This window comes from Macadamia integrifolia, chromosome 4, assembly GCF_013358625.1.
Source record: "Macadamia integrifolia cultivar HAES 741 chromosome 4, SCU_Mint_v3, whole genome shotgun sequence".
NCBI lineage: Eukaryota > Viridiplantae > Streptophyta > Magnoliopsida > Proteales > Proteaceae > Macadamia > Macadamia integrifolia.
Window position 1 is genome coordinate 7,014,236 of NC_056560.1, and position 18,674 is coordinate 7,032,909.

Here is an 18,674-nt window from a genome sequence, read left to right on the forward strand (position 1 = left end):
TTTTATTTAACTCCTACAATAAACATAAACTTATTTCAGTTAGATCCGATATGAAAAAAGAAAAATCAGGAAACAACAAAATAAGGAAAAATGTAATGAAAATAGACGGAGATAAATAGATAAGGTGGAAATCAAAGATGCATTACACGGACATCCCTTACATGAAGTCAGCTATCTGGGTCCTTGCCCTCTACAAAATTATATCAATAGTCATACTAGAATCAAGCCTTACAATAAGCATATTTTTTCTCACCATTTCATTAATAGTCATTTTAGGCCTACCTTTATCTCTTTTGGCTCCTTACAAATGAATTGGTTCACTCTTTTTTACTATAACATTTATAGACTATAGGTCTTTGTTGCACATGGCCATACCACTTCAACCGATTATTACAGAACTTCTCCTGAATTGGTGTAACTCTTAACTATTTCTAATACAATCATTATTTCTGCTATCTCTCATAATCTTGTCACGCAATCCTTTTAACATTCTCATTTCAACTACACTCAATTTATTTAAATCACCTTTCTTAATTGTCCAATACTTTACTCTATATATCATAGTTGATCATATTACTATCTTGTAAAATTTTTCGTTAAGTTTATTAGGTATTCTTATCATCTTATGTCACATAATACTCTTAACGCATCTCTTTGTTTCATTCATCCCCTTTTATTTTGTGAGCAACATACCTTTATTTAACTCCAATATCTCCAAATTTTTGTTTGGCTCAATCCCAAGGGACACGGTCTAACCAGTAACCAGAGGTTTGATCACACATTCACTGCATGACTCCACGTGGTACACTACAGCGACGGGGAAGAGACGTCAAGGCCGACGACAACGACGATATCGATGACGTCAACTCTTATCCTTTTTTTATTATCTTTTCTTTGGTTCGTAGATCGAAAGATAAAAAAAAAAGGCAGAGACGACGAGAAAAAGGACGAATTGGATTAGAAAGAGATGAATTGAATGAGGAGATGACATCATGAGATGATGAGAGTGCATGCACCATCCATGATTTCCGGGTAACAACTAACGACACAATTTCGATAAAATTATAAACTAAATTCGAAAAGGATTTCATCTCCGTTCACAAAAAGTAGCTTTTTTTTGTTTCTGTTGTTTTATCCTTTCGATTCATTGTAGCTTATTTTCTTTCCACGTTTGTTGTTTCGTGGCTTCTTCCTAAAGAATTATTGTTTCGTGGCATTGTCTCCCACCATGTATAAATTAAAGGCTCATCCTCTCTGTTTGTCTGCGTGGTTGCGCAGTTTTAGGATCACCACCTTTTCGTTTTCCTTCTTCGTCTTTCTTTCTTCTGTAACCGTTTCTCCTTCACCCTTTGATTGAGGAACAGAAACGACCAGGGTTTAACCTTTTAACCAACATTTCTATTTCTTCCCTTGTTTTTGTTCATTCTTCTTTTTTTCTTTTTTTTTTTCCCATCTCTCTACTTGGTAAATGGCAATGGATTCTGCAAACTTGGCGATGAGAGCTTCTTCGGCCTGCTTCACCAGATTACCGAACCCTAAATCGTATCCTTTGAGGACTTACGGTCATGTAGAGGATAGGGTATCATTGTCTCGCAGGTACTTGCGGCTTACATGTGTCCACAATCACAATCCCAATCCCAACCCCAACCCCAACCCCCGCCCCAGCCCCAGTCTCATTTCTTCTTCTTCATCATCGACCTCGTCGTCGTCTCCTCTGAAATCCAATACCAGTACCCATACCCATACCCAGAACCCTAGCTCTTCTTTCCCCTGCTCCGCTGTGGCCGAGGCTTCGTTGGGAACCACAGAACTTGCCGCCTGCAAGCTTCAACGCCTTGTTTCGGAGTTCCAATCGTTATCCGAGCCCATTGAACGAATCAAACGTCTCTTGCATTACGCCACGCTTCTTCCTCCGTTTGATGAATCGCGGCGTGTACCTTCGAATCGAGTTATGGGTTGTACCACCCAGGTGTGGTTGGATGCCAGCTTGGATGACTCTGGCCGGATGAGGTTCTCTGCCGATAGTGATTCAGAGATCACCAAAGGCTTCTGCTCCTGCTTGGTTTGGATTCTTGATGGGGCTTTCTCGGACGAAGTATTGGCTGTGAAGACGGAGGACTTAGCCGCCCTCAATGTTGGATTGCTTGGTCGTGCTCATTCGAGGGTGAATACGTGGCATAACGTATTGATCAGCATGCAGAAGAGGACTAAAGCTCTTGTCGCCGAGAGGGAGGGTAAGCCTCGTCTTGATCCTTTCCCATCACTGGTTATTACCGCGGACGGTATTCGAGCCAAAGGAAGCTATGCTGAAGCTCAGGTTGGTAATCATTTTGCTACGCTGAAACTTATATTCTGTTAATTTTATTCGATACTTCCTGACTCTTACATTAAGAAGGGTTTCAACTTTCAAGCCTGGGGATAGTTCCTCAGCATTTGCCCTTCGATGGTAGTTTAGAACAGATGAATAATCAAGTGGAAACATTCAGAGAAACAGATGAAATGGATTGCATTTTAAATTTTGACCTACTGAATACTCAAACCTAGTAGGGACTTTAAAATGTTTGAATTGGAAAATTCCAGTTTTGATTTGTGTGGAGTTTAGAAATCTATTTTCTTTTTTATGATTTCACTTTAGACTTTATCCCTGTATGTGAATTTTCAGAAACTCTGTTGATATATCTTTCTAGCTCACCAACGTGGCGTGGAAAACTCAGGGGTGGAGATGGATGCAAAAGAAATAATCCAGGCCATATGCATATGGACTCCGGTCATGTTTCAAAGATTCAGCGACTATTTAGCATATACAGAGCTTATAATATTTGTAAAAGAAACCTTTTTTGTAGGACGCTGCTCTAATCAACTAGGTGATAGGTAATGTACGGCTTCTGCTACAGTGCCCATTGTGATATAGACCAACAGGTTGCTCCAACCCATGCTTGAGTTGGTCACTAATGCATCTGTATATATTCCAAATAATTTCTAATAGAAAAGGAATGTCAATTTTTGTTGACTAAAAACATAAGGCTGCATGGAATATACACAATAGACTGGAATGATGGTTTTAGTCATGAAACGACATAATTGGGACTTTTCTACTATCAATGAAGATTAGTTCCTAACTCTTTCATAATAATTTTACCATTCTGCGTACACAATTCAATAGATGGTCAAGTGCCTCTGCTCCACGGAAACCATTCATGGATTAAAAGCAATATTACTGTTTTTTTTTTTCAACAGTAAGCAGTGTCAGTATAAAAAGGGGATACCCAGGGCACAAGCCTCTCACCACTGTAGGGTCTGGGGAGGGTTATTATGTACACAACTTTACCCCTGCTTTGTAGAGAGGCTGTTTTCCAACACAAACACGTGACCACTAGGTCTCAGTGGAGCAACTTTAACGTTGTGCTATGGTCCAGTCCTTGTCTGGCTGTAGGTAAGTTCCTGATAGTAATCTTTGTTTTAGTATTGCCTAAACTTATTTTGGATAAGTTTGACATGTGTCTTCACAGACTATTGGACCAAAGAGTCTGGCCAGTCTGACTGCTGGCCTCCAGGTCTTACCGGTTAGTCTCACATCAAAGGCCAGAGCGTCTTTGAAACCATTGACTGGTTTAATGTCTGTCTAGCCCATATGGTCTGATTATTTGGATTGTTTGAACCAGATGGTTGGACTGCTATGCTGTGGGTTGATTAGATAATATAATCTCTCTCATTTCAAGGCATCTTGGAAAGGCTTCCTGCATGGCCCAAATATCTGCCACATGGTAAAAAGCCCAAACAGAGTTGGATGTGGCAAAATAAAGCTTTAAAAATTAAGGTCTACCAACAGGGTGCATGCCAATACAGGGATGGATGGACATAAATGAGAGGGTTTTGATTGAGTTAGGCTCTGAAATTTGACATATGGTTAAAGTCCAGACTATGTCTTTTCTATCCAATGATCGGAATTGCAACGTCATCACTGCCACATTGCATAATAAGGTGGGCTGCAAGGAAGCCCTTTCTGGGTGGGCCATATTTTTTTTGCCTCAAACAGAATTTGTTACAAAGAAAATTCGTTTTCAAAATTTATTTTTTAACTTGCAGTTAGCAGATTGTAATCCATGACCTTCAACACGGTTGCGCAGCACCTTGAAAATAGTTAATATTGCTTCTTGAGTTTAAACCCTTTATTTTCTACAGATACTTAAACACATACCGTATGCATAGTAGATCACCAGACCAATTGGACCACTGGACCGTTGGACAGGTCCGCTGGGTTTCTGTACCTTGGGAACACCAGGCTAAATGCTCCAACTTCTGGTTTGGGTTTTAAAACATTGTTTTGGGGAATTGGATTTAATGAACTTGAAGCTAGGGTTGCTACATATAGATCAGTAGAAAAAAGAATGCGGGGGGAGTTGAATAGAGCTTTCTAGTTGCTCCTTCTAAGTAAATACACTTAAAAGCCGACTTACTAGCCGTTATAATTCAGGTATCTTGTATGAATCAACTTTGGTGATTGTTGTTTTCTGGTTTGTCTCCTGTAGAATTCAGACTTTGTCTTAATTTCTCTTACGATGCTGTTCTTTTCTCCTTATCATCAAAGTCAAATCGTTTCTCTAGCAGAGTTTAGCTGTTGATGTAACATCTAAGGTGTGAATAGACAATATAGCTCTGTTGTGCTCATTGATGAAGATTGGACTTTATATATTTTAGTATATTGTTACTCATGAAGAAGTCGTCGTATTGCCAGACTCCTAAGTTCCATTGTAGTGATTGCAGGCTAAGTTTTTACTCCCCGATGAGTTAAGGGTTAAAGAACTCATAAATGTGCTAAAGGAGAAGAAAATTGGTGTCGTTGCACATTTTTACATGGACCCAGAAGTCCAAGGCGTCTTAACTGCTGCACAAAAGCAGTGGCCTCACATCCATATATCTGATTCATTGGTCATGGCAGATAAGGCTGTTAAGATGGCTGAAGCTGGATGCCAGTTTATCACAGTGCTTGGGGTAGACTTCATGTCAGAAAATGTGCGTGCAATTCTTGATCAGGCTGGCTTCAGAAAGGTACTTTTTCTCCTAAATTAATATCTTCTCTGTTAGAGAATATATTCACATTGACCTATATTTTCTCTTTGATATGTAATGCAAAGGATTCTAATGACTCTCAGGTGGGAAATTGGTAGCTTGAGGGAGTTTCAGCAATGCTGATAAAATTTTGTTCTTCACATTCAGACTTACCCTGAGATTCTAATAACTGAGGTGGAACATTGGTAGCTTGAGGGAGTTTCAGAAATGCTGATAATTTTTTGTTGTTTACATTCAGACTTACCCTGAGCAATTTTTGTTTCTTGTTACTGTATACAATATGTGTGTCCATGTTTCTGTGCTATGATGAATGAAGTACATGACCAACCATGATTGTCCTTCAGAATTTGGATGCGTACATCTATCGTCTTTTTATGATATCTCTTTCTTATGACTCATGACTTCGCCCCTATTCTTATTCAACCTCACAAAAAAGAGTTCATATTCCTTCTGTGAAAATTTACTTCTGCATTGGGTTTTAAAATTCTCTCTTCATAACCTTTTCTTTCATTTAATTGGTTAGGATTGAATTTATAGAAGGAAGAAGTAAGAAACATCATTATTTGCCCTCCATATGCCAAAAGTTCCTTACAGGCCCATGTGTGCCCAACCCAACCCATTCCTGCCTTGGCACTGAAAGGATATGAGCATATAAATTATGTTTGGTTTGCAAGGATTGTGAGGAAACACGACTATCTCAAGCCTAAAATTTTCTATTTACGAAGGTGGATATGTCCTTTTGAGTCTTTTATTCCTAGGACATCATCTTCTGCTTATTATTTTATTGTGGTACTTATGGTAGGCTCTTCATTTGACATCTATTTTTCCTGAAGGCATGGTTGAACAAGTATTAGGCATTTCTAATGCTAGATGAGTTTGTCCATAGCGTTTCCTGGATTACTCTACTGATAATGTGGCCAAACCTTAACATCAAATAGACAATTGGATTCACCTTGTAAGTTGTAATTACTCCCCCATCCCATCAGTTATGTGCTACCCTTATGTTGATTTTTCTCTTCGTAACTTTAGCGTTTTATTTCAAATTGTCTATCATGCATGATTGGCCCGAAAAATTTAAGATGGAACCAAAGGAAAAAAACAGCTGAATAAAAACAAAAGATAAATGGACGTTATCACTTTCAGAGAACAGTCACAGAGAAGAAACCCTTATCCCTGCACAATTATAATTGTTGTCCCTAAGTCTAGGAGAAAGCTCTTCTCTTTGACAGCAAGAAGAGAAAAGAGGATCCTATCCTCTCTCCCAACAAGCCAAAATACAAAAAGAACCAATTTACAGAAATCCCTATGACATGGCTTTATGTAGATCACAATGCCCTTAAAACCTTATGGCTAAGGTTTTATATAGACCTGAAACCCTTGTTGGAGATTCATTGCAATTCAAGACAACAACCGACCACTAAAATTACTTTTGATGTCAATTAGATTCACCAGTAAAACATTTTTATATACTTAGATGCACAGAAAGGATGGTTCTTTTGCTATACTTTTCCATATGAGGCTTCCGGGGGCTGCTGACTTAGCTGCCTGACAGGAAAATCCCTGGTTGTCTAGTTCTTTTTTCTGGCCAACTCATCTAGAAACCTTCCTAACCCCCTCTCAAATTCCCAGATACACACAAATATATCGTGTTAGCTGGTTTTTTTGGGACAATTTAGATAATAAGGTTTCTTTCTTCTGCTATTACTTCTGATTAGGTTGACTCCACAAGAAGATGCTTTATAACTTGTGATTCAACAAATTACAATTCATCGTCTGGTTCTAGTAATGATATCTTTTTGATCAATTTTTTGTGGTGTCTTTTGAGTCGTGATTGTTCTCTTCAGTCTGTAGGTAGCTATTTATATTAGCCCTACAGGTATGTATATGTAACCTTTCTGTGGAGCACTCATGTGCTTTCATGTTTTGGTTTCTGTTTGCCATTTTGATGGAAAGTTGTCTGCAGGTAGATGTATATAGAATGTCAAACGAACGCATTGGTTGCTCTTTGGCTGATGCTGCCGCTAATCCTGCATATATGAGTTTTCTCAAGAAAGCGTCTGCAGCACCACCTTCTTTGCATGTTATCTACATCAACACCTCACTGGAGACCAAAGCTCAAGCCCATGAAATTGTGCCAACAATAACCTGCACTTCATCAAATGTTGTACAAACTATTCTGCAGGTTGGTTGTTTTTTAACTCTTATCTTCGACGTACTGTTTACCTTCTCCATATTATTGCTTAGTGCTCATTTTACTCTTTATAATGAGCTAATAGTCAATTCTCAAATTGGTACTTAATGCCAACTTTTGGGTTCCCAATCCCCATTAATATCTAATGATTTGTTTTTTTCCCCCAGGCATTTGCTCAGATACCAAATTTAAATATATGGTATGGCCCTGATTCCTACATGGGTGCAAACATCGTAGAATTATTTCAGCGGATGGCCAGCATGACAAATGAAGAGATTGCCGAGATACATCCAGAACATGATAAGAACTCCATAAGATCATTGTTACCTCGCCTACACTATTACCAGGTGAGTTCCCATTCATGGTGTGGGATTTTTTTTATACTATTATTTTAAGCTTTTCTTGGAACACCAAAATATTGGACAAGGGGGATGGAAACGAACGATATGATATGATGCTAGTTTTTCTTTTTCCAATTTTCTTCTATGAGCAGTGAATATTTTACACTGATGGATAACAAAGATGCAATAGTTTTCATTCTCTTTCTAACATCTAAAAGCTCCTTGTGACATTACAGCTTCAAAATGGTAATTCCTTCAGGTTTATTTTTGACAAGTTTGTGGCATAGATGTGGAAGTCTTTTGTTAAGTACATTTCAAGTGTTTAGTCAGAGCTGCTGTCTGGAAGATTTTCTGAATCACCTTCAGTATCAAGCTTTTTACCCAACTATTTTCATTCAACGAAGTTGATGCTATTTCTTCCATTGCATGCTATCCAAGGCCATTTTCTTTATTGAAGGACAAGTATTTAATCTTCTTTGACACCTCAACCAATATCCATTCAGTGTTCTTTGTAATTCTAGGGCGTTAAATTTTCATCATAGTGCTTCGTAATGTGCCAAGTTTTAATCCAGCTTAGAGTCCACCGCTTGGAAAATCAAGGCAGCACCACATCCACATCCACTGATCCACTGTATCATCACTTGGCAATTCAAAAGCTCACATCCTTTTCCAAACCTACACTGCATGTGTCACCCATCCAAGAATGCTTCTTCATCAAACTACCTTCCCTGAACCTACAAACTGGTCTATTGAAGGGAATGGTTGCAAGCCCCCAGAGGATGGCCCCCTCCGCAGCTATCTTCATTATGTGGACATGTTTGTTCAATGTTGTGTTTCTACTTTTTTGTCCCATAAAGCATGTGTTGGTTGGTGGAACTTTAGGGGAAACAATTGGTTGTGATTTCTGGGATTTACATTAATTTCTGTATTATCTGTGTGCTTTGTGTGGATTGTACTTTTCCACACCCACTTTTGGAATGGTAATCATGTTGTTTTCTCATTAATAATAATAAAAAAAATAAAATTCAGAATAACTATTAAACCCTTATGGTCTCATTTCCTGAGATTCGGTTTCCTCTTAAATGATCACAAATACATTTTCACCTTTTAATATTTCTTACATTTGTACCTTAATAGTATTTCTCTGTCTGGGTGTGTATTAGTATATTCTACTGCCTGGATTTCTTATTTTGGCCATGGAATTTTACTGCAGGATGGGACATGCATTGTCCATGACCTATTTGGACATGAAATCGTGGAGAAAATACAGGAAATGTACTGTGATGCATTCTTAACAGCTCATTTTGAAGTCCCAGGGGAAATGTTTTCCTTGGCAATGGAAGCAAAGAGAAGAGGAATGGGAGTGGTGGGTTCCACCCAAAATATATTAGATTTCATCAAACTAAGGGTCCAAGAAGCTTTGGACAGAAATGTTGATGACCACCTTCAGTTTGTATTAGGAACAGAATCGGGGATGGTAACTTCAATTGTTGCAGCAGTTCGCAAACTATTAGGTTCTGTTGAGTCCCCTGGGAGAGCAAATCTTAACATTGAGATAATCTTTCCAGTCTCGGTAGACTCATTGTCAAGAACAAGTGATTCACCACAAGGCCTTAATATTGCTGACATGAGAAGCTTCTCTGAACTCTCAGTTATTCCTGGAGTAGCTAGTGGGGAGGGGTGCTCCCTTCACGGAGGCTGCGCCTCATGTCCATACATGAAGGTAAGCGTGCACAAATTTGTAGTTGTATGCTGAGGCATCAGTTATTACTATTTTTTGAACTCTAGACACATGCAAGCATCCTTCTACTAAGAGTCACGATTTTTGAATTTAAAATTATAAATCTATTAAAAAATAAGGAAAAGTGTTTCCCTATTCCAATTGACAATCCACTATATCTAAATTGTCTCCCCCCCCCCCCCTTCCCCCCCTCTTATTTGGAATCATTGCTCCAACCAAAACCAGCTATTATTGTTTGCAACTGGGCCAAACCCAATCCTAACCAAATCTGATATGGAAAGCTCATTTTGCTAACTTTCTGGGTTTAAGGTTTTCTTGTGGTTTATTGACTTGATAAATGCTTTTATATCATGACCTTTAAAATTAGATGATTCTGTAAGCATTCTTTTTTCTCACCATGGTCCATGCCCAATTTTGTCATTTCACTATCCAAACAATTGGAGAACTATTTGATGTTTCAGAAGCTTGCCATAGTACAAGTTCTCTCACCATAGCAGGTTGGTAGATGCTAAGGTTGCGGTGCACAATACTTGCTTTGAGTGTTTGCCATAAATATTCTCTTCAAGTTTGCCTTCGAAGAAATTGAACTTTAACTCAATTTACTTTTGGCTGCCAGATGAATTCGCTCACCTCGCTATTAAGAGTATGTCACCACCTACCTGATGACAAAAAGGAATTTGCAAACTATGAAGCTGGACGATTCAACTCAAGAACCCCGCTTGGGAAATCAGTTGCAGATGTCGGGTGTGAACCAATTTTACACATGAGACACTTCCAGGTCAGTTCCAGCACTTCCAAAGCTAATCTCGAGCATTTAATCCATCCTTTGATTCCCATCAACATTAGAGTATTGGTGTTTCAGGCAACAAAAGAATTGCCAGAAAAGCTTGTCCATCAGATCGTACATTCATCTGGAAATGGGAAGCTGCCATCTTAACAGGTCAACTAAGTCGGGATTTACCACCCAAATGTTTCAATTTCTGATTCCATTCCATGCAAGCATTGACAAGGAGTGCTGGCTGCAGTATGAAGTTGAGAGGATCTTACCCGTCAAGCAAAACTAACAATATTTCTTTTGTTCTTTTACTTCTAATATACTTGTTACAACATAAGACATTTTTGGCGGATAAACCACCAATGTCGAATGTATGTTAGATCTCACTTGGAGAACTCATTCCAGCAGTAGAATGTGGTCCGATTGCACAAGTATTGCGGCTGTGAGGGATTTTCTGGATTTTGAACTAGTGGGATCATAACAGGATTTTCGAGTTCTACAGAGCAATAACTCCCTATCAATATTAGTGTTATGGGGGAAGCTGTTTTCTTCAATTTGGAAGCAGCAGCAACAACAACAATAATAATGCTCGTGGTCACTATTTTTGATGCTTTGGACTCCCTGGTGACCAGTTTGATACGACTGCTTTACTTAGTGTGTTGGAATTAGTATGATTCACAGGGTATGGCCAGTTGGGTTTTGAAAGAATATTGGCTGGAGTTGTTGTGAAGAACAAGCACAAATATGTGTAGGTAAACATCAGCACCGCAGTCGTATTAATTTTAGTTCTGTGTAGTTGAGTTCAGGGCTTCAGGGAGGAAGCTCCATCTAGAAATTTTGACAGGCTTTGGCTTGTTCAATAAATAGCTCTCCAGTTCCCCATCCATGGTGTATGTTAATCGTGTTTAAATTTGATTTTGCTTTGTGTTAAATATTTGGTGAATTCTCTAAACTGATGCTGGGGCATGATTTTGGATAATGGTGTTTGTTCACTTATATTGTTTTCGTTATTGCTTATCTTCATCCTATACTGAAATTCCGATTCTGTTTCAGCTGGAGTCGGCGGGAACCCTGGCATAGATTCACTAGTTGACTTCCCGAGTTGAATTCGCTAGATTTGTTTTTTACTTTTTGAGCTTCTGGCTTCGAATTTCCCCTTTTAAATAAGTTGATTTTGGACGCTTGGAAAGTAGAGATGATTTGTGGAAGATTCGTCCGGATAAAAAAAAAAAAAACAGAAAAGTATACTTTTTTTTATAATTTTGGGACACTTTTATTAGGTCTATTCCCTCCCACTGTCCCACTCCAATTGACGCACGCGTATCAATGTTAGTGGACCCCACTTCACCAAGTTCAAAATGTCTTTTCATTCGCCACACCGGTGTAGTAAGCATTGACTCAAGATATTTTCAGTCATTTGATGTTTACTGTATCACACCATTTACTACAGAAGATATGAGCTAATGACTAATATGTATATGGGCTAGGGAACATTTATTAATTTTAAATTTTAATAGAACATTTATAAGATAATTGTAATTTTTTTCTCATTCACTGTGTAAAAAAAATTTTTAATTTTCTTTTGGGTTTTTCTTGAGTTAGGGGTAAACTTGTAAAATTATTAACATCTTTGCAGGCAAGGGTATCAATTTGAGATCAAAATCATAATAGAGAATCGTTGTCGAAATTGACATTGGATCTGATTTTGGAATTGTTTGACTAATAAGTAGGATGTGGATTTTTTTAAATTAGGAATCAACTAATTTAATGATATAATAAATGAAATTAGGTTTCCAATGGTTGTTGTATAACAAAAAAATGTTTTAACGAGGTGGAATGAAAAATCCTGGGATGGACTTCCAGACCGAAAGATGAACAAAGAATAAGCATTGGAATGATTAGGACCCATTTAAAACACACACATTTATTAGATTTTTTTTTTTCAAACAGATATATACACAATTTTGACGATGATACCATGTTGAATAAAGGTAGAATCACTCTTAAAAAAACCACTTGGAAGTTTAACCAAAACCTTAGAGCATTATAAGTGGAGATAACCCAAGGGTACGTTAAGATAAGACATATGTGAGACCATACCATTATAACTCATAACAACTCGAGACAGCTAGTATTTTTTTTTTTCTCGTATTATGCTTTGCGAACAATGAGGCAATCGGATGATAACCAATGTGAGAAATTAGAATCAACTGGATTGAAAGAGATTTTGGCTGATCTAGTATGGTGTCATGTGGATCAGGTGGCACTAAATGTAAATACGATCTCAATGATGTGATTGTGCAACCATAAGTGTTACAATCCACTGCAGCTTTGTGCTAGTTTGCTTAATAGAATTACCTCAATACTCAGCTAATAACCAATCCAATTCCCTTACCATTTAAAAGATCTTTAAGAGTTTGAATAAGGAACATTGCCTTTAATGTGAGTAACATTCTAGACTATAAATAAAAGGTCCTTCAAACATTTTAGAAAATTTTAGAATATGCAAAAGGTCTCTAAGGGACCCCAAGAGAGAAATAAAGAGAAAGTCTCATCTTTGATGTAAGTATCATGTAATGGTCCCAATTTAGTCCGTCTAAAGATAAGCTTAGCTTGCTCTAACAATTTTGGCTAATTCATACTGATTCTACTTTTACTAGAATAAGCCAAACTAATCCGAATCCCAACTTTCTCTTCTTTTTGGTAATATTCTAGATCCCAACTCCTAATAATGGATGAAAATTTATCTAGTGTTGCATACAAACTCATTGTTTTCTATTGGGAGAATCATGCATTAATAATTTACCCAAGAAAAAAAAAACATTAATACAATCTTTATTGGAAAAGGAAGGAAATGAGTATTTTTTTTTTTTTATTAATATCCATTGTCTTATCCTCAAATTACTTTTATTTTTAAGTTGGAGCATAAAAGAATTTTCAAAAAATAATTTGAAAGAGTCATAAAAATTTTGGTAAAAAAAGTGACATATCGATGTCATTATCAAAATGTGTTATTGTCATTCATATTTTTTCAAGTAAATATGTGAAATAATAATATTTAATCAGAGAAAATAACTCTCTCATGGTGCGACCCTTGTGTTAACACACATGGAAATCAACAAGGAGGTGGTTTTTTTCGATTTCACTTGATTTGGGAGGCGTTATTAAGTGATGGAGCTGCACAACTAGGAAACGTGTATATAATATTAAAATGATAAAAAAATAAAATAACAAAGTATTTAAGAATTTGAGGAAAGCCAATAAGAAATTTTTCTTTTTTTTTTTATTCAAATTGCCACACACATGAAGAATCAGACGACAGGTCTGCAAAGGAAACCGATTCAGCTCCCAAAAAAATAAATAAAAATATTCCATATAAAATAGGGCTTGAAAAAAAAAAAAAAAGCTGAAATGAAACCCTTAGGCCCTCTACCTTCCAAATCTTTAATCTAATATTTTTCTTTGGTGAAAAATCTTTAATATATATTTTTTTGTTTAGTAAAAAATCTTTAATCTAATCTAAGAAGTTCTTAAAAAGAGCGTTTGTGGAAGCAGGTGGGTTTTGTATTTTTCTCTCTCTTCCGTAGTCCCGTTATCGTTTATACTTAGGGAACCTGCAACCCTCGTTCCGCGCATGTTAGCGGAGCTCCGGCTCCCCTAAAGGAGCCTTCGCTCAAATAAAATTTCCTAAAAGCGAAGCCCCCAATCCAAAGGACAGAAGGGTTTGATCTTAGGGTTTGTTTTTGTGCTTCGAAGATTTCAGATCTGTGCATTGACGTGGAAAAGAAAGGAAGATAGGGTAAAGAAAAATGTCGAAAGCCTGGGGAGAAATCGGTGCGTGGGCCGCTGAGTCCGAGCGTGCCGAAGCCGAAGAGCGAGAGAACGCTGCCGCCGTCGCCGCCAATTCTCAACTCACCGGTGGTGATGAATCTTTGAGTTTTCCAAGTCTCAAAGAAGCTGTGGCTGCCAAGCCTAAGAAGAAGAAGATGACGCTATCTGAGTTCACCACCGGTGTTCACGTTGGCCCAGGTGGAGCCAGGCGCGAATACTCCACGGAGTCCAGGGGTTTAACTACTGACGAGATGCTTCGATTGCCAACTGGCCCCAAGGAGAGGACTCCCGAGGAATTGGAGCACGGTCGCCTCGGCGGTGGGTTCCGCTCCTATGGCCGAACTGGCCCTCCTCCTGGCCGTGAGAGAGGCAACGACAGTGACGGTTCATGGGCTGGAACAGGTCGGAGATCCTACGGGGGCTTCGATGAAGAACGTAGGGTTCCCCCACCTAGGTCACAAGACTACGATCAGCCTTCCAGGGCCGACGAAGTTGATAACTGGGCAATGACTAAGAAACCGTTTCCTATCTCTCCCATGGATTCTGGTCCTGGACGACAAGATCGCTACAGTTCGCTTGGTACTGGTGGTGGGGGTCCTTCTAGGGCTGACGAGGTCGACAATTGGGCTATGGGTAAGAAGACACAGGCACCACCTCCTGCTAGATCTATGGGTTTCGGTTCAGGTTTCAGAGATTCTGCTCCCAATTTGGATCGTTGGAGCAGAGGAGGACCACGTGATGGGGATCGTGAGCGCCCACGGCTTGTTTTGGATCCACCCAAGGGTGATGGAGTTGTTAATGAGACTCCCAGAACTACCAGGCCTAGCCCATTTGGTGAAGCACGTCCCAGGGAAGAGATTTTGGCTGAAAAAGGTTTCGATTGGAGGAAGTTCGATTCAGATATTGAGTCTCGTAAGACAACGAGTCGACCCACAAGCTCTCAGTCAAGCAGGCCTTCAAGTGCCCATTCGAATCGAGCAGAAAGTCCTGCGCCGCAGGTTCTGGAAGCAGCACCAAAACCACGACCAAAGGTGAATCCTTTTGGGGATGCTAAGCCTCGAGAAATCTTACTGGAACAGAAAGGCAAGGATTGGCGCAAGATTGATTTAGAACTGGAGCACCGTGGCATTGACAGGTTTTCAGCCTTGCTCTATCTCAAGCATTGTCTCTATTTCCATGCTTATGTTACTTATCTAGCTTAACTCTTCTTGCTAGAGTTTCATTGTCTTAGCTGGCCTTCGTTTTGGTTCATCCTTCATATGCTGCCTTCCATAAATAGTGGTGGTGATCTTTCCTTTGTTTCTCCCCTCTACAATTTATCTAATACCATTAGTGGAGTCGGGGTGACCTGCTAAATTTAATGATTCTGCTTAGTTTCTTTATAATTTTTCTCATTGTAAATGTCTTATCTAATACCATTAGTGGAGTCGCGGCGACCTGCTAAATTTAATGTAACTGCTTAGTTTCTTTATTATTTTTCTCATTGTAGATTAGACATTTATTAAGTACCATTCACTTGACTAGGGGAGGAGAAGACATTTATACCTTTTGTAGGCCTGTTAAAAATAGTTGGTAAGGAATTTATCCTAATGTGGAAGTTTATGGGCTGCCTCAGCTAGTAGATCCCGTTGAGCAGGATTACTAGGGTCTGATGCCAAAAAGGTGCTGAAACAGCTAGTGCTTACATTAAACTTGAAAACGATGGAAGACTTAGGGCTCGTTGGTTTAAGAAGCCATAGTTGTCACGGCAACCCAAGGTGTTGGAAGGAGTGCCTTGGGTAATAATAGTGGTGGTGATCTCTTCTTTGTTTCTCCTTTCAGTAATAAACAAAGCATAGGATATAATAAAAACATATTCAACAAAAAAAAATAAAAATAAATAAATCAATGTGAACACATGAAGTGTCAACTAGGCGTGTTGTTGTTTTGGACCCAAGAAAGAGGTTGGACGTAGAGTTGGTGATTTGACAACTAACTATTTAAGTAACAGGCTAGGAAAGAAGAATTTCATGTGTAGTTGATGGATATAGGAATAATGACTATTCCTTGATGATGATTTGTGAGTTATAGGATTAAATTAGGTTGGTAATAGTACCAACAGAACTAGGGAAATTGCAGGAAATGAGACACAGAAAAATTGATTAAAGGCTATCCCTTGATGATGGTTCATGAGTTCTATGATTAACTAAGGTTATTGATTATACAAATGTGGGCAAGGGTCCACAAGGGGAATTGCAGGAAATAAGGTGAAAATGAAATAGGGAAATGAGAAGCGAAGAAAGGATAAATAGGTGCATTGGAGTCGCATTCATCGATCTTTAAGCTTTAGATCTGGTGGACCCTGAAAACATCTTTGTCAAGAGAAATACAGCAATATAGTGGCAATAGTTCTTTGTTAACTAAACTTATAAAATAACCAAGTAGAAGGGACTATAGATATCCTTCTGTTTTTTGGAGAGGGGTTAGTGAGAAGCTTACAATGAATCTTCCTTCTCTTTTTTTTAAGTACTCAACCTTTATATAGACTTGACTAGATTCTTACCATAACTTCAAATAGAAGAACCTCAGTAGTCAGTACAACCTAATTTCCAACTTTTTTGGCTATAGCCGTCTTAATTCACGTGGTTAACAGGATCAGGGTCTAATGCAATTAACGGGATCTTAGGTTTGTTTGATCTAGCCAAATCCATTTAGTTGGGATAAGGTTGACTTTGTTGTTTGTTGTCTGTTGTTGTTGTTAGGTTTGTTGATGACTTTGATCTGTAACTTAGAATCCTATCCAAAGTGACATGAAATTCAAGCAAAATGGGCCAGTTTTGATGAGGCTTAAGGAGAGTTATATTGAATAATATTAGACATAGTGAAGATTATTAATGATGTAATACTAAAGTTTGGATTATTAACGATGTAATAATAAATGAAAGGAAACTTTCAATTGGAATATGTCTAAAATTGACAACCTAAGCTAGATCCTTATAGAACCAAGATTTGACTCAGAAACTTACAAAATAATGCTGCAATATTTTTTTGAATTAGAATTCCAATTCTACTTAATTACTCAACCTCATCACAACTAAATGGGTTTGGCTATTAGAATTCTCTTTCGCCAATAAACTCTTATCAAAGCCATGCTTATTACCAGTCCTAGGCTATGCATGCCTTTCATTACTACTTCTCCTAGAGTCATGATAGGCCTACCTCAGTCTCTTTTGTTCGTAGCTTATGGATATCTTCTGAATTAGAAATCCAATTGAGGGTATATATTACTTTCAAGTCCCAACATTTTTGACATGCTGGAGATTAGTGTGGACCTGCTTGACTGTTGGCTTTTCTTATTGTACTTGGTCCCCCCCCCCCCCTCGGGTTTCTTGGTAGGTATCGTATAATGTTTTGAATATACTTTTCATTGCAACAATTACTACTTTGGGAGTGGATTTCTTATTGTGCTTGGAGTTTATATACATATCATGCTATTGCTTGGAATTTATATACATATCATGCTAATAACCTTGTGAATAGCTCTGTTTTGTTGGCTCGTTGAAATTTTCGGTCTCAACGTGGATCCACGATACATTTGGCCACCTATACAGCAGCACTAATTGACATGGGTTGTAGCCTAGTAGGTCCTGGATCTTCCTTTCAGTAGGAGGCAGTAGTATTCCCTAGCTGGATGTTCCACCCCAACTATATTGTATATTTTCTAATCACTGGTGCTTGAATTGTTTAATAGGGGCCACACCGATAACTATTCCGATTCGTAGAATTTCATTTGCTTGTTCAGGACCTTATTGATGTATATAAGATATACTCCAAACTGTATAGCCACAAGAAGAAGAAGAAGAAGCAGGCCCTCAAATAAGCCACTGTTTTTCAACTGGACCTTCTTTTGGTTTAGGCCAGATGAGCCTTGGTCTGGTTTTTACTGGTTCACCAAAAGGCATAATCATGGGGCCCACCATATTGTAGTACCACTACTCAGTTGGTTCCTGTTTTGTTTAGTTTCTATTAATTAAGTTCCTTGTTGTTCGAAGATCCACTACTACATGTGTAACCTCTTATCTAGTAGTTTCTATTTATTTGGTTGTTGGTGTGCTTTGTAGTCCCTCCACCACACCACACCACACCACACCCCCCCCCCCCCCCAAAAAAAAAAAAAAAAAAACTGAACTGTACTTTTTTCTCCACTTTTGATTTGTTACACACCATAAAACATAACTTTCCACTTGCATCCATGGTTCAAGAGGTTTCGACCGTATCCCCAAGGGTCGAAACGATATGTCCTGTGACTTTTAAAAGTCATAGGTTTCAACATGTTTCGACTAAATTTCCCATGTTTTGATCGAAACATGGAAAATTTCAACCAAACCAACTGGTTCGACTTGAACTAGGTCCTATATAAGTTAGTTTGAAAAGAAATCCAAGCCTTCTTTAGCAAAATTCGACCCTCTCTTCTTAATTTTTTTTCATAGGAGTGGGAAACTTGGGGAAACAGTGGAGATTTTCATTTTTTGCCTAACAAAGTTGCATCTAAGGATAGTTCTTGCTTGATCTACGTAAGAAAGACACCTTGGACCAAAAAGGTAAGTCCCAATTTCCCCAAAAATCAAAAATTTTTTTTTTTTTTTATAGAATATACTTATAAATAGAGTAGAATTATGTAAATTTTTTATGTTACTTAGGAGGACTCGATCTACGCATTCATGGTGGCCGATTTTTTTTTTTTTT

At 38.3% G+C, this 18,674-nt stretch overlaps 2 protein-coding genes across 2 annotated transcripts; both read left to right on the top strand.

Moving 5' to 3' along the window:
- The first annotated feature begins 1,101 nt into the window (after nucleotides 1-1,101).
- LOC122076822 (quinolinate synthase, chloroplastic-like) lies at nucleotides 1,102-11,114 on the top strand. The gene is made up of 7 exons (XM_042642397.1): nucleotides 1,102-2,317; nucleotides 4,765-5,049; nucleotides 7,034-7,252; nucleotides 7,429-7,608; nucleotides 8,816-9,325; nucleotides 9,960-10,121; nucleotides 10,206-11,114. Exons 1-7 carry the CDS (start codon nucleotides 1,469-1,471, stop codon nucleotides 10,278-10,280), a joined length of 2,280 nt encoding a protein of 759 aa, XP_042498331.1. The 5' UTR covers nucleotides 1,102-1,468; the 3' UTR covers nucleotides 10,281-11,114.
- Nucleotides 11,115-13,665: 2,551 nt separating this feature from the next.
- On the top strand, nucleotides 13,666-15,151 carry LOC122075243 (eukaryotic translation initiation factor 4B2-like). Its single transcript, XM_042640201.1, has one exon. The coding sequence runs from the start codon at nucleotides 13,928-13,930 to the stop codon at nucleotides 15,149-15,151; it is 1,224 nt and encodes a 407-aa protein (XP_042496135.1). The 5' UTR covers nucleotides 13,666-13,927.
- Nucleotides 15,152-18,674: the final 3,523 nt, after the last annotated feature.

Bases quoted from the DNA above. Each gene is read 5' to 3' on its own strand.
- LOC122076822 (XM_042642397.1), top strand. From the start codon at position 1,469: ATGGCAATGGATTCTGCAAACTTGGCGATGAGAGCTTCTTCGGCCTGC. The intron at 2,318-4,764 runs GTTGGTAATCAT...TAGTGATTGCAG, and splicing joins GAAGCTATGCTGAAGCTCAG to GCTAAGTTTTTACTCCCCGA. The intron at 5,050-7,033 runs GTACTTTTTCTC...AGTTGTCTGCAG, and splicing joins ATCAGGCTGGCTTCAGAAAG to GTAGATGTATATAGAATGTC.
- LOC122075243 (XM_042640201.1), top strand. From the start codon at position 13,928: ATGTCGAAAGCCTGGGGAGAAATCGGTGCGTGGGCCGCTGAGTCCGAG.